The sequence below is a fragment of the Oncorhynchus clarkii genome, chromosome 2, assembly GCF_045791955.1.
Source record: "Oncorhynchus clarkii lewisi isolate Uvic-CL-2024 chromosome 2, UVic_Ocla_1.0, whole genome shotgun sequence".
Classification (NCBI taxonomy): Eukaryota; Metazoa; Chordata; class Actinopteri; order Salmoniformes; family Salmonidae; genus Oncorhynchus; species Oncorhynchus clarkii.
In genome coordinates this window covers 61,462,004-61,476,128 of record NC_092148.1, presented here as the reverse complement: position 1 = coordinate 61,476,128, position 14,125 = coordinate 61,462,004, and the positions used below count along the sequence as shown (strand labels likewise).

The 14,125-nt window shown below is 43.6% G+C and overlaps 1 protein-coding gene across 1 annotated transcript in view; it reads right to left on the bottom strand.

The window, feature by feature from the left end:
• Positions 1 to 1,131: 1,131 nt before the first annotated feature.
• Positions 1,132 to 14,125, bottom strand: part of LOC139371117 (plasmanylethanolamine desaturase 1-like) — a 33,335-nt gene continuing 20,341 nt past the window's right edge. Inside the window, exons 3-7 of the mRNA XM_071111199.1 lie at positions 13,996 to 14,115; positions 13,755 to 13,846; positions 5,859 to 6,003; positions 5,000 to 5,212; positions 1,132 to 2,604 (exon numbers count right to left, since the gene is read on the bottom strand). Coding sequence (XP_070967300.1) covers positions 2,483 to 2,604; positions 5,000 to 5,212; positions 5,859 to 6,003; positions 13,755 to 13,846; positions 13,996 to 14,115 — 692 coding nt within the window. The 3' untranslated portion in view covers positions 1,132 to 2,482. The remainder of the gene's footprint in view (positions 2,605 to 4,999; positions 5,213 to 5,858; positions 6,004 to 13,754; positions 13,847 to 13,995; positions 14,116 to 14,125) is intronic.

Here is a 14,125-nt window from a genome sequence, read left to right as displayed (position 1 = left end):
CATGTAAGACTGGCTGCTTTACAAGTGTTACCAGTTTGGAGTTTTGTACTAAGATGTTTTTTTTTATTCACCTAAGCGATAACAAATAAAAACGTACACTGCAGCCTTCAAGCTATTGAATCCAATCACTGATAACGCAGTTGGAATATTGATATTAAGATGAAATGGTATTAATTGCAATGCAACAGCCGCATGCTGTAACGACTGCTGCAGTACGTCATGCTACGTGTCTGTGTGTACAGGTACCTGCGTCTGTCTGAGAGTAACATCAGAACTCTGCTCCAGCAGTGTAAGGACAGTGGCATCGATGTGGACATCCATCCTCACATGAAAGACTCTGACATTGATATCAGCAAGCTATTCATGGACTCTCGCCCTCCATCCCCGAGATGAGACACAGACACAGATAGACACACACAAATCATGAACACACACACACACACAATAAATACATTCTTGTAAAGTTCAACGCGTACAGCCTCATAACTGTGATCTGTCCTTTATATCTCCAAAAACAAAATACTTGAAATGTGTTTTCTTTTTTTGCTGTGTCTAAAATAAACGCTATCCAAATTCATTTACAAATTCAACGAGTCAAGTCACGGGGGAAAAAACTCAACTTTACCAGAGATACTGTATATAATGACGAGATGGTCTTGTCTCCACCCTAACAATGAGAGTTTTTGAACCAAAGGCAGCTTATCGTGGTATTCCCACGTGGACAGATTTTGACAGCCTCTCGCTTCACCGCTTCCTCTGGCTTGACTCAAACCTAACTTGTAAGTGCATGGTAAAATGTGACAGAATATGCAGTGTTTCCATTAGGCCACTAGAGGAAGCTGGTGAAGCAGCAGAGTGGTGGATCATCACCTGTCGGTCTCACATCGATAGACCATTTCCAGCCTGAGCAGCTCCCATTGGCCCATCTGGATGGTCATCTATTGGCATAATCACAAACTACAGGAAATAGGTTTTCTTTTCTATTCGAAAGCGATGTTAACAACCACACTTGTACATTTTTCTCACATTCTTTAACTATCATCTCCTGGTATTTTGAGGTTCTTTGTTGTATATAGACATGTAAAATCTAGCAATGATTATTTCAACAAATAAAGGGCAAACAAACTTCAGTTCAATTAATAGAGCTTTATTAAATCATACAGCAGATAAAAAACATTAAGGCAGACTAGCTGTGAACAATAGTTGCATGATGGGAAGTAATAATTCAATTCAAGGCTGATCTGTTAATATAAAAAATGTCACATTATAAAGCCAGACAGAAAACCAAAAGCTAAGTATGAACCCAAACATGAAAACACCATACTTATTTCAGCTGGGTGTATTATGGCTGCTTTCGAGCTGTCCAAGCGATTCAATGCAATGATGGACAGGAACTGTGTGTGTGTGTGGCAGGTTTTGACTGCAGCTGGCCTATCTAAGGGGAAATCGCTCAGTTCTGCCTCCAGGACAAGAGTCATGACAAAAGTCAACCTGCGTGTGCATATGTGTCTGTGTGTGCATGCGTGTCTGTGTGTGCATGCGTGCGTGCTGACAGGACTGTCTTTTATAAACATAGTTATGGGTAAGTCAGTAAAGTGCAGATATTTACCTTTTGAAGGTAGAAATAATTTCATTACAGTCTTCAAAATAAATAGCCTGCTGGTTGATCCTCCGCGGTTCTCTACTCTTACCTGACCAAAGGAGTAGGGAAGAATCTGTGAACATCGTCACGTAGTTACTAGAGGTGAGGGACATTTGTTTGAGTCATCATTCCACCATGACTGATCTAAACATCATTTCAAAACAAATTCCAATGAATCAAACAAATAAAATGGATACATTTAAAAGGCCAATACATACTGTAGGTAAGACATTTGGTTGTTTTTCCCCCAACTTAGGTAAGGAGCAATATGATTGCCTTCTTACATTAAGCTCAACTTGGATCCAGATGACAGCCTCTTTCTCTGTGTCGTGTAAGACAATGCCTGAGAAGGCAACATGGTTTGTCCCCTGGAGAGCCCATCCTCCAGAAACCTCTTACACTGACACAATAAAATAACAGCTAATTGGTTAAGATATGTAAGGAGATACAAGCCCATTGGATGGAAGGATGAGCAGTTAACAGAAATGGGGTCACAAAAAGGACAAAAAATCTCCAAAGTCAACCCCAGATCTGCCACTGAACCTACTATTGCAAACAGAGTCTGACTGTGGACTGCTTCTCTTGCAACACTGAAAAAGCAAATAGCAAACAAAAGTAAATAACGGATGGAACTTGGAAGTATCTAGAAGGCCGCATTACTAGTGTCATTGCTGAGGTGCTGTGCCATGACAAGGAAGTATATACTGTAGGCGTGTTATAGTGTAAGGAAGAGAGACACAGGAAGTGGGTGAAAAGCAGGAAAAATCCTTCCCAGTCTTAGTCCACCAGCCCAAAACCCCCACCCCACTGTCCTACTGGTCCAGAGAGTCCCCGAGCTCTTCACTCCATTTTCTTCGTCCATTCCATGTCATCACTCCGAGGCGTGTGACCTGTCACTCTCTCTATCAACCTCTCCATCCTCCGCCAGAAGCCCACCTTGTCCAGAGGGTAGTTCAACCACCCTGAGAAAGAGAGGGATGGAATGGGGGGGAAAAAAGAAAGATGAAAAGAGAGCGAGGGTATTTGGAAGAAATACATTAGGCAAGTTAACAAAAGGAAGATATCAAATGAAACATGCACACATCCCCCACACCACACTGTGTTCCAGGCAGCAGCAGATACAGAATCTCTCAGAGGATCTTTGCTCCCTGCGGAGAGGAAGGAGATCTGGCTTTGGCACCAGAGTAATGCACACACTTACAGTTATAAATATGTACCGCATCTCCACACACCATACATCACACAGGGCCTGCTGAACTCAAATACCTCACATCCACCCTGAGCCATGCTATAGAATCAGACACCCACTCCCAGGAGGGTTAGACATCAAATACGTTTCTAGTATTACACATACACGGAATGGAGCAAACGCACGTGGTTGTGTGTGTATATATATATATATATATATATATATATATATATATACATGCACACACACACACACACACACACACACACACACACACAAACAAACACTTTATTTGGATTCACAAAGATACTGGACGCAATGTAGGAATTGCCACACATACACACACACCGATATACAGTATTGATAGAGAAATACACATTCAGGGATACAGTATATATAACGACTGTGTGCACACACATCAAACAGCCTATAGAGATCCATACTGTACACACAGATACAGTGAGGGCATACAGGGAGGGCATACAGTGAGTGCTGTGCATGCATACAGAGTAGAGTGTGTTGTGCGTGCAGTGTGTCTGCGGTCCCTCTGGTGAACCTCTCTCTCCAAGAGGAGAGCAAAGCAGCTCCGTTTATTTGTTTGATTTCTCCTCTCTCTCCCCATGCAGGCCTATTTGTTAGCACTGACAGCAGGTTAGCATTAAATATACATGGAGATTGTCAGCCACTGGCACACAAAGGCAGGCGGCAGGCCGCGGGGACCCAGGCAGGTGAGGTGGAGGAGTGGGGACAGAGCTGTGGTGCTCCCCTGTGGCCGCTCCCCCCCACTGAGGTTAGGGACTATGAAGACGAGGGGAGGAGGGTGTCAGGAAGATTGTTCACACACACGCACGCGTGCTCACGAACGCACACGCGTGAGCTCACACACAAACACCACTCTGCACACACACACATCTGTTTTCCATAGGGAGGACAGGGTGACGCACAAGCATCCTCTCTCCAGTGCACTCTCTCAGACACACACTGAATACTCAATGTGGATCTCTTACTCGGGCCTATGCTTACAAACACACGCATAACCAAACAGATTGCTTTTCCATGTTATTTATATCTACCACCCACAGATGGCAGCCATCTTGAATGGCTGGACCTTTCAATGGAAGATCCATTTGAAAATTCTTCTTGATTTATCGGTTTAGCCGTTAGCTCACCCGTGTTTAGTACGTTGTCATATGAACTTCTATGTATTCTTCTAGTGGTAGGTCTAAGGGGGATAGCTTCTATGAGCATGGAATGGTGCATGATATTGCAGTGTTCTTGGTAGGTGGATCTCTGCAATTTACCTATACTGTTCCACACTGCACTGCTGTAGAGGTCACTAATGTTTGATCAGTGACAATTCTTCTGCAAATATGCAGTGGCTTACTGTTAGTAGTCATGGTGATGCTGTGGTTACAGTAGGTGGTATGTCAGTAATGTGTTACAGTAGCCACGGTGATGCAGTAGTAACCAGTATGTCAGTACTGTAAAGCACAGTACTGTGTATTACCTGTGGCTATGCATTTTTAATAAGTATATTAGTTAGTCTATCAGTATTGTATAGTACCTCTTAGGTAATATACAGAGTAGTGTATCCGCTGAGTATACCAAACATTAGGAACACCTTCCTAATGTTGAGTTGCACCCCCCCTTTTCCCCTCAGAACAGACTCAATTAGTCTGGGCGTGGACTCTACAAGGTGTCAAAAGCGTTCCACAGGGATGCTGGCCCATGTTGACTCCAATGCTTCCCACAGTTGTGTCAAGTTAGCTGGATGTCCTTTGGGTGGTGGACCATTCTTGATACAGGAAACTGTTGAGCGTGAAAAAGCCAGCAGAGTTGCAGTTCTTGACATAAACCTGTGCGCCTGGCACCTACTACCATACCCCATTCAAAGGCACATCAATATTTTGTCTTGCTCGTTCACCCTCTGAATGGCACAATCAATGTCTCAATTGTCACAAGGTTGAAACATCCTACTTTGACCTGTCTCCTCCCCTTCATCTACACTGATTGAAGTGACATCAATAAGGGATCATAGCTTTCACCTGGATTCACCTGGTCAGTCTATGTCATGGAAAGAGCAGGTGTTCTTAATGTTTTGTATCCTCAGTGTAGTACCTGACGTGATAAAGTAGTAGGCGGTATGTCAGTACAGTATTGTACAGTACCTGTGGTGATGCAGTAGTAGGTCTCGTGAGGGGACACGTGGTGGATGCGGTGGTGTTTCCGTGGTAACACCAGGTGACAGTCCTGTAGCAGCGTCACCCAGCGGGGAAGACCAAAGTAGGAGTGAGACCACTTATGGATCTGGTTGGTCAACGTCACGAAGACAGCCAGTGCAAACACAAAGCACTGCCAGGGGTAGGTCTCTGCTAGGGCATCTGAGAGAGAGAGAGGGATTTGTTGTTGAGGGAGAGAATTGTGACATTCATTGAAAATGACAAGGTGGTTTCAGTACATGAAGCATCTTCACATGTAAATGAGTTTATACTATTTATACTGCCCAATTTGTACTATTTAAGGCATTCACTTGCAAGTATGAAACAGTACCATATTATCAGCATATTTTGGAGAACCAGTGTTGGTGAGATGACTAGAAAGGCTATAAAGTTGTGGTGAAGTCTGGTTTGTTTGGCTCCAATCTCACACTGGTCTTGCATGTTCCTCCATGTCCCCCTCTCCACTCACCCTGACACTCAGCGAGCAGCAGACATGATAGGTGTGGATGTCACCCTGTCCCCTCGCAAGGCTTACCTGCCCTCCGCCCCGTCTTTGTCTCCTCTTACTGTGACACGGCTCATGACAGGGTCAGTGACCTCCGGCTCGCTCCGAGCCACCCTGAAGCCCTGACATCATGTCTCTCGTAAAACACATCACCCTGTCATGGTCTGAGAGTAACCCGCGTCTGTCTATCTGTCTACAGCTCCACTCCACATTGTGTCACACACACATCCTTTATGGATGAGACCTTGTTCAGGTTGTAATTCATGGGTGTGTGTGTCCATCCCCTCTCTCTCTCTCTCTCACCTGGCTGGTACGTCAGGAACTTGTAGGCCATATGTGCCAGGGGCAGTATTGTAAGCATGCAGTTGTCCCCATTGGTCTCTATGAAGTCATGTCGAGTGATGGCTGTGGGGTCAATGTGGTGTTCCCGGAATGGGCGGATGAATGCCTGGAGAAAAAGAGAACAAGATAGAGGAGGAGGGGAGGTAGTTAGAGGAATATCATTATGATAATTCACTTAAATCTGAATATTCAGTGTAATCCAATCATGTAAGACACAAGGTAAGATGGGCTATCAATTGCAGTCACAGACAGAGGTCTACCTAGTCTGCACCTCCTCATTATCTGAGGGGCAACAAAATACCAAAGATTTCCCAAAACAATAAAATGGTCATCAGGTGTTGTTACTGGTTCAAATACGGGTCGAAGGGCCATGGCAAATATTGGAACTTGTGCTAGGTTGGTAGGAGTAGCTTTCACAGTGCTGTGTCCATTAAAACACAGTGCTGTGTCCATTAAAACACAGTGCTGTGTTCATTAAAACACAGTGTTGTGTCCATTAAAACACAGTGTTGTGTCCATTAAAACACAGTGCTGTGTCCATTAAAACACAGTGCTGTGTCCATTAAAACACAGTGCTGTGTCCATTAAAACACAGTGCTGTGTCCATTAAAATACAATGTTGTGTCCATTAAAACACAGTGCTGTGTCCATTAAAACACAGTGCTGTGTCCATTAAAACACAGTGCTGTGTCCATTAAAACACAATGCTGTGTCCATTAAAACACAGTGCTGTGTCCATTAAAACACAGTGTTGTGTCCATTAAAACACAGTGTTGTGTCCATTAAAACACAGTGCTGTGTCCATTAAAACACAGTGCTGTGTCCATTAAAACACAGTGCTGTGTCCATTAAAACACAGTGCTGTGTCCATTAAAACACAGTGCTGTGTCCATTAAAACACAGTGTTGTGTCCATTAAAACACAGTGTTGTGTCCATTAAAACACAGTGCTGTGTCCATTAAAACACAGTGCTGTGTCCATTAAAACACAGTGTTGTGTTCATTAAAACACAGTGCTGTGTCCATTAAAACACAGTGTTGTGTCCATTAAAACATTGGGAAGAGATGCTGAAGGATGTAAGGATTGGAAGCTATATTATGTAAGTCGTCAGGGGGTGTGTTATGGTTGGGAATGGGATTTTTTACATAAATCCTAAACCCTGGAGCGAGACATGATAACCTGTGTTCGAGCAAGGATTACAAAACTTTTTTGGCCCATGTCCCCATTTTCATATCTGAAAATTCTCACGACCCCAACCATGTGAAGAAAATATGTAATTAACAGTCAGTGTTGACTTGTTTATTTGGGGCTATGGCAGTCTATTGAAAAACATTCTAACAGTATTTCTGATTTTATTCTCAACTCACCATCATGTAATTTTAATGTGGGGCTATGACAGTCAATTGCAAATTAGTCTGACATAATTATCTCATCACCACTAATAAGATGGGTGTGCTTGATGCATGTCATGTCGGAACTTCTCAAAGTCAGGGGGTGTGGTTGACAGTGGTCGACTCTTCTCTGCTCTCACATCCAACCTGGATCAATATTAGGTTTCAATGCAGACAAGAGCACTGAATCCAGCTTCACACATATTTGAGCTGGCAAAGGGTACCATGAGTTCTATGGTGCTTTCAAGACAACTGGGAACTCTGAAAAATAAGAGGTCAAATCATGACGTCAGTGAACTTCAGGTTGTAAAGTCTGAGCTCTAGAAAGAGGCCCAAGTTCCCAAGTCGGAATTCTGAGATTCCCGAGTTCCCAGTTGTTTTGAACGCGGCATTAATGCTCAGAGGGAGACAGCAGGGTATTCCCTTTCAGTCAGGAACCAAAAATCTTCCACAATGATCCATGAACGTTGTCTGCAGCATTCGGTCACATGACAGCTCAATCAGCTGTTTCATTTCACTTACCGGTATGTCAACTGAGTCAGGATCACAGTCAAATGGATTGGGAAGTAGGTCCAAAAGTGCTCTTCCAAGTGCTGGAGGTGAGCAGCCATCACTCATGTGGGACACTTACTGATGCTGTGTTCTGTTAGAAACAAGCACAGCCGAGGGAAGGGGACATGGTTCGCTTTGAAAGACTCTCTCTCCAATAAGAATTATTTCTGACCTCCCGAGTGGGGCAACGGTCTAAGGAACTGCATCGCAGTGCTAGAGGCATCACTACAGACCCAGGTTCAGTCCTGTGCTGTGTTGCAGCTGGCCGCAACCGGGAGTCCCATGAGGGGAGGGTTTGGCCGGCTGGGATTTCCTTGTAAGACTGTAACTACCAATTGGATATCACGAAATTGGGGAGAAAAAGGGGTAAAAATAAATAAAAAGAAAATCTTTCCAACACTCCCCCTTGATAACCACGAGCCATGGTGTGAAATATAACATTGCCATGCTCTGATCCCATATCTCCACATAGATTTGTGAACAGGCGTTTGCTCAATGGATGTGGTTTGATGTAGTTAAAGTTGTTTCGGTGTATCATACAATGTGTCCATATGGCAGAGGGAGACACAATTATAACTAGAGTGCAGAGGCCTGCCCACCGTCCCGCCATAGATGGAGCCCCACCTGGGCAAAAAGCACACCATTCGATTCCATCAAATCTGTTTTGTCAATATAGCCATACAGCACACTGAACATCCCCTGTGCTGTTTCATGCTCGGGAATCATGAGACATAACAAGATGTTGTGAATAGAATCCGCCGACATGTGTAGCGGACAAAAGTTAATGCATGGGCATCTTGGCCCTCACAGCTAACATCCATTTGGAGAGCAGAAGCTGAGGAGTTTGAGTCGTTCAGTCAGTTTTCATTTCATTTCTAGCAATAGCACACATTCTTCGCTCAACAGTGTTATCTGACGAAGGCACTGATGTGAGTTGCTGTGCCTCTGCCTCCCCCACTCATTGTTTTCACCATATCAATTGCAGGTGGTAATATCAAAGTCTCTGCAATAGTGTGTGGTTACATAGCGTAACGGGCTTAGCCATTCACCGTGGGAATAATTCAAGAGCAACGGTCAAGTACGACCTTTTCCCATTATCTAAGGGTGCTCTCTGGTTGAATTGTATCTTTCAGATTTGAATACATTTCATGTCAGGTGACACCACGTAGTTTGGGAACCACTGGGTTAGAGGTTGGAGTTGGTCTCACAGTTAAACTCATGACTGCCCTGTAGAGGAGTGTACATGAAAGCTGGAGGGGAAGCCTCTCCATCACGCTAAAAGGACCAAAGAGATAACTTGCTATAAAACTGCACAGCCCTATGGCTCTGATCCAGCATCATAATAAACCTTGTAACAGCGGTGCCTGTCACTCACAACCAGCACCTCGCTAAGCTGACACAGACACCTGCTTGTAACAGCGTGGGCGTCACAAATGAAAGGGACAGAGAGAGAGAATCGCATGAGCACAAAGAGAAAATACACAATGAAGGTCATTTATTTCCCACATAAAAAGAGGAATCGTTTGGCACCAAATTACCATAGCGTGTCACTGACGGTAAAAAGTTATTATCCTGTGTTTGTGGACAGAACTCAATCACATGTATATCTGAGGACACAGTGTCCCTTGCTCCAGCAGTGTCTCAATATCTGTCAATTTTTTGACAATTCTCTTCCTCTCCGTTCCTCTCGTTCTCTTCTCCCAGTCTGTCTGTGAGATTAAAGGAGTGATAAACCCCAGACGGCCCACAGAGCGGGTGTGTGGACTCCTCGGCACACTGCAGCCGCCCCGAGTCACACCAGCACTAATCCCACATCGTTTAACGGCTTGCCTCGCCTGCCTTTCACTAATCAGGATTCACATCTACCATCGTCCTGGTTACCCGGCCATGGAAAGGAAATGTCCCTCCCCTCACCCTCGACTATGGACTGAACTGGTTTAAGACGTTCAATTAGAGTTTTTTCTCCTCTAATCACTGTCATTAATGATTCTCCCTCAAGTGAAGTTTTCCTGTTTGAACCTCGGGACAAAACGGCGTATCCATCCACTAAGTGTTTCCTTTAATCTGCTGGTTAAGGGTCTTAAAGCACTCCTTTCTAGATGTCTGTAAATTCCCCCGCTCTTTCTGAAGTCCGATCGTTCCCAGGTGGTGAATCCTAATTATCCCAGACAGCGAAAGGATCGACAGCAAGCAGCGGCCATGTTACAGAGTCAGAGCAGTAAGCGCTGCACGGCGGGGCGGCAGGCTGAACAGGGACTGAGCCGTTCTGGAACTCCAACCAGACAGGCTGCTGATGAAAGGAGTGCAGGCAGCAGGCCCGGGCCCCTTAGCTGGAACTACAGGGGGCAGGCAGTCTGCTCTGCTAGGACGGCCCCCCTCTGCCTCACCAGGGCACAGGTATGTTTGAGGAATATATTACAGAGGAGAACAAGGCCTTTGTTGCAGTACAGTAACATACAGCAGCCAACATGTAGACCACTACGCATCTTTAAGAAAGGTCCCTGTCTAACAATTGGGCTATTTACCTATTTGTTTTTGCTTAATTGTACACCTTTAACACTAGGTGTCGAGGTGTTCAGAATGTATATTCCTTTACATTATGTCTGATATTCCTAGTGATGTGTAGTCTAATATGTGGTGAGTCGTTCCTGTCATTTCAGAAAGCCATAACACCCACCATCTCAGATTGTTCTGAAACCTTTTCTGTAATATGACGACCCTCCCACTCTGTTTGCCAAATTATTTCTCTTTGCTCTTGTTTTCCTTAAATCGGATGTCGGTGGGCGGAGCCGGGAGGTTCGTCAGCGAAATGGTACACACCTGGGTGAGTGGATGCGTGCATAGATGGTGATAATGAGGGGTGTTGAGAGGTGCCAAAACAAATTAACACAAAGTAGCCCCAAAATGCCACAACCAAAAATAACAGTGTGTCTGCTTGGAGAGTCTCCTCGATGTATGGGGGAAAGGTGTATTCATCCCCGAGACACACCCTCCCCCAGGTGTGTCCCATTTCGCTAACGACCCTCCCCCATAAAACCGGGGACCACCAAGGACCACCAAGGACCATAGCAGTAATTAGAAACAGATACGATAAGCATTCCTGCAACATTCTTTAGTTGATAGACTATTTGAACTCTGAAAAATTAAGCTAATTCATTGCACCCAAGTTGTCCATTTCAATGTATAGATCTCATATAATATAATAGATAAAAAGGGCAGTAGCAGGAACAGCGGCTTCTAGTGGGCAAAACCTGGTACTTTCACTTCATCTATGGGAAAAATGCAAGCGACATCAATGGCTAATTTCTCTGAACAGGGGAAAAAAATATTGCCAGTAAGAATAAACAATACACCAAGTCACAGCTTGTCAATCATAGAGAACTGATATTGTACACTGGTCATTGCTGTGGGCTTTGACCATTTATTTGGATTGCTCACATTTGAATTATTGTTAAGAAGAGTTTCTTGTGCAAATCGGATGTTGGGTACTACATTTATTTAATATTATATGAATCCTATAGTTGAAAGTGCCAATTTGGGTGCAATCAATTAGCTTAATTTCTCAGAGATCAAATTATATATATATAAAATAATGTTGCAGAAATGCTTATCTTTTCTGTTTCTAACCACAGAAACAATTTCAGAACAATTGAAGACGGTGGGTGTCAAACCTCTATTGTGCTTTTTGAGGTAGAATGACTCTGGTACTGTCTGTACACCTGACTTCACCACACAGCTGTGCTTTGGTCATAGAAACAGTCTGTTTACAGTCAAAATACGATACATAATATAATGTACGCAGAATAACATAAATCACTGTGAAGATCAGTGATGCCATTACACATACTGATCATAAGCAGAGCTGGAGATTAAAATGCCAATTCCTTTTCTCCCCCTGTCCCCCCTGACCCCTGACCCCTGACAATAGAACAATAAACCCCATCATCAGCAGATATACACACAGACCCAGCGATTCATCACCTCAAAGACGACACCCACCACACTGCACAACATAAGGGCCAGGTGCTCTTTTAATTGGACAGGATAAGAGTGACCTTTTCTTTAATTGGGAGAGGGGAGCATGACCAAGTTGTGCTCATGCATTAATACGGAGCCCAGGGTGCTGGAACCCCAGCCCCAGAGGAGTGGGTGGGGTGGTTGTGGTGGTGGTGGCGGCTGGCGTGGGGGGGGGGGCAGGCAGAAATGTACTGTAGTGGTATATCCTGAGGGATAGAATGACATTTTGCTTAGAGTGGCCAAGGGAGGATGAACCACAAAAGACCAACAAAATCCAGAGCTACTGTATGGTAATAACCCTGGATGGCTGTGCCCTTCACACAACTGGGGTGTAGGGGGGACAGGAAGGGGGAGACTGGTTGGTTGTGGCCTTCTCAGCACAGGTGCAGGACGGTGGGTGTGCTGGGCGGTGGTTTGCAGAAGTACAGGTAATGTATACAGACAGTGTAGGTGTGACCACTGATATAGCTCATTGAGAAATGGGATTGCATTATGTTTTGCCTAACAATCCCTCATATGACTGATATGTACAGTGCCTTCAGAAAGTATTCATACCCCTTGACTTATTCCACATGCCTGAATATTCCACAGCCTGAATAAAAAAAAAAACTATTCTCACACATCTACACAATACCTCATAATGACAAAGTGAAAACAGGATTTTAGAAATGTTTGTAAACTTATTGAAAATTAAATACAGAAATATCTCATTTACATAAGTATCCACACCCCTGAGTCGATACATGTTAGAATCACCTTAGGCAGCAATTACAGCGGTGAGTATTTCTGGGTAAGTCTAAGAGCTTTGCACACCTGGATTGTACAATATTTCCCCATTATTCTTTAAAAAATGCATTATTCTTTTAAAAAATTATACAAGCTCTGTCAAATTTGTTGTCGATCATTGCTAGAGAACCATTTTTTACCATAGATTTTCAAGCATATTTAAGTCAAAACTGTAATTCGGCCACCCAGGAACATTCATTATCTTCTTCGGTGTAGATTTGGCCTTGTTTTAGGTTATTGTCCTGCTGAAAGGGGAATTCATCTCCCAGTGTCTGGTGAAAAGCAGACTGAACCAGGTTTTCCTCTAAGATTTTGCCTGTGCATAGCTCTATTCCGTACATTTTTTATCCTGAAAAACTCCCCAGTCCTTATCAATTACAATTATACCCATACCATGATGCAGCCACCACTATGCTTGGAAATGTGGAGAGTGGTACTCTGTGTTTCATTGGATTTGTCCAAAACAAAAACAGCAAAACAGTTAATTGCGTTGCCACTTTTTGGACAGTATTAATTTATCTTTGTAGTGACTGGGTGCTCAAATGGAAATTCAATGTTTGCTTCTTCTTTTTCTCTCCCATCTACCAATAGGTGCCCTTCTTTGTGAGGCATTGGAAAACCTCCCTGGTCTTTGTGGTTGAATCTGTTTAAAATTCACTGCTCGACCTTACAGATAATTGTATGTGTGGGGTACAGAGCTGAGTTAGTCATTCAAAAATCATGTTGAACACTATTTTTGCACACATTGTGAATCCATGCAACTTCTTATGTTACTTGTTAAGCACACTTTTACTCCTGAACTTATTTAGGCTTGTCATAACAAAGGGCTTGAATACTTATTGACTCAAGGTATTTCAGCTTTTCACTTTTTATTCATTTGTAAAAAATTATAAAAAATTCCACTTTGGCATTATGGGGTATTGTGTAGGCGAGTGACACAATCTACATTTAATCCATTTTGAATTCAGGCTGTAACACAACAAAATGTGGAAAAAGTAAAGGGGTGTGAATACTTTCTGAAGGCACTGTAGTCATTTGTAATCCTTCTCAAGAGTCAAATGATGAGTCTAAGGTCTGGGAAAGACCTTGAACTCAGAACCCTGTCCCTTACCTTCCCAAGGACAGGGATGTCCACAGAGCCCCAGGTGTCTGCTCCCCAGTGCACCATACCAGATGCAAAGTCCGCCATCACTATCCCCATTACTGTAGTGGGGAACAAAGGAGGGAAAAGTATTTTACCAAATCTTTTGCCATAATATCAGACAACAAATGTTTTGGAGACGTAATGTAATTGCAGACTATTTCAAGGTCATTTCAAACAGAAACCCCAAAAATTTGTTAGAGAAACTCACGGATGCCCAAGATGATTTTGTAGATGTGCACAGTGGAGAAGTTGAGGAGAAGGAAGGAGAGGTTGATGATGAAGAGAGAGAGGCACAGAACTACACTGATCCACTCCTGCAGTCGCTTACCTGAGGAAGA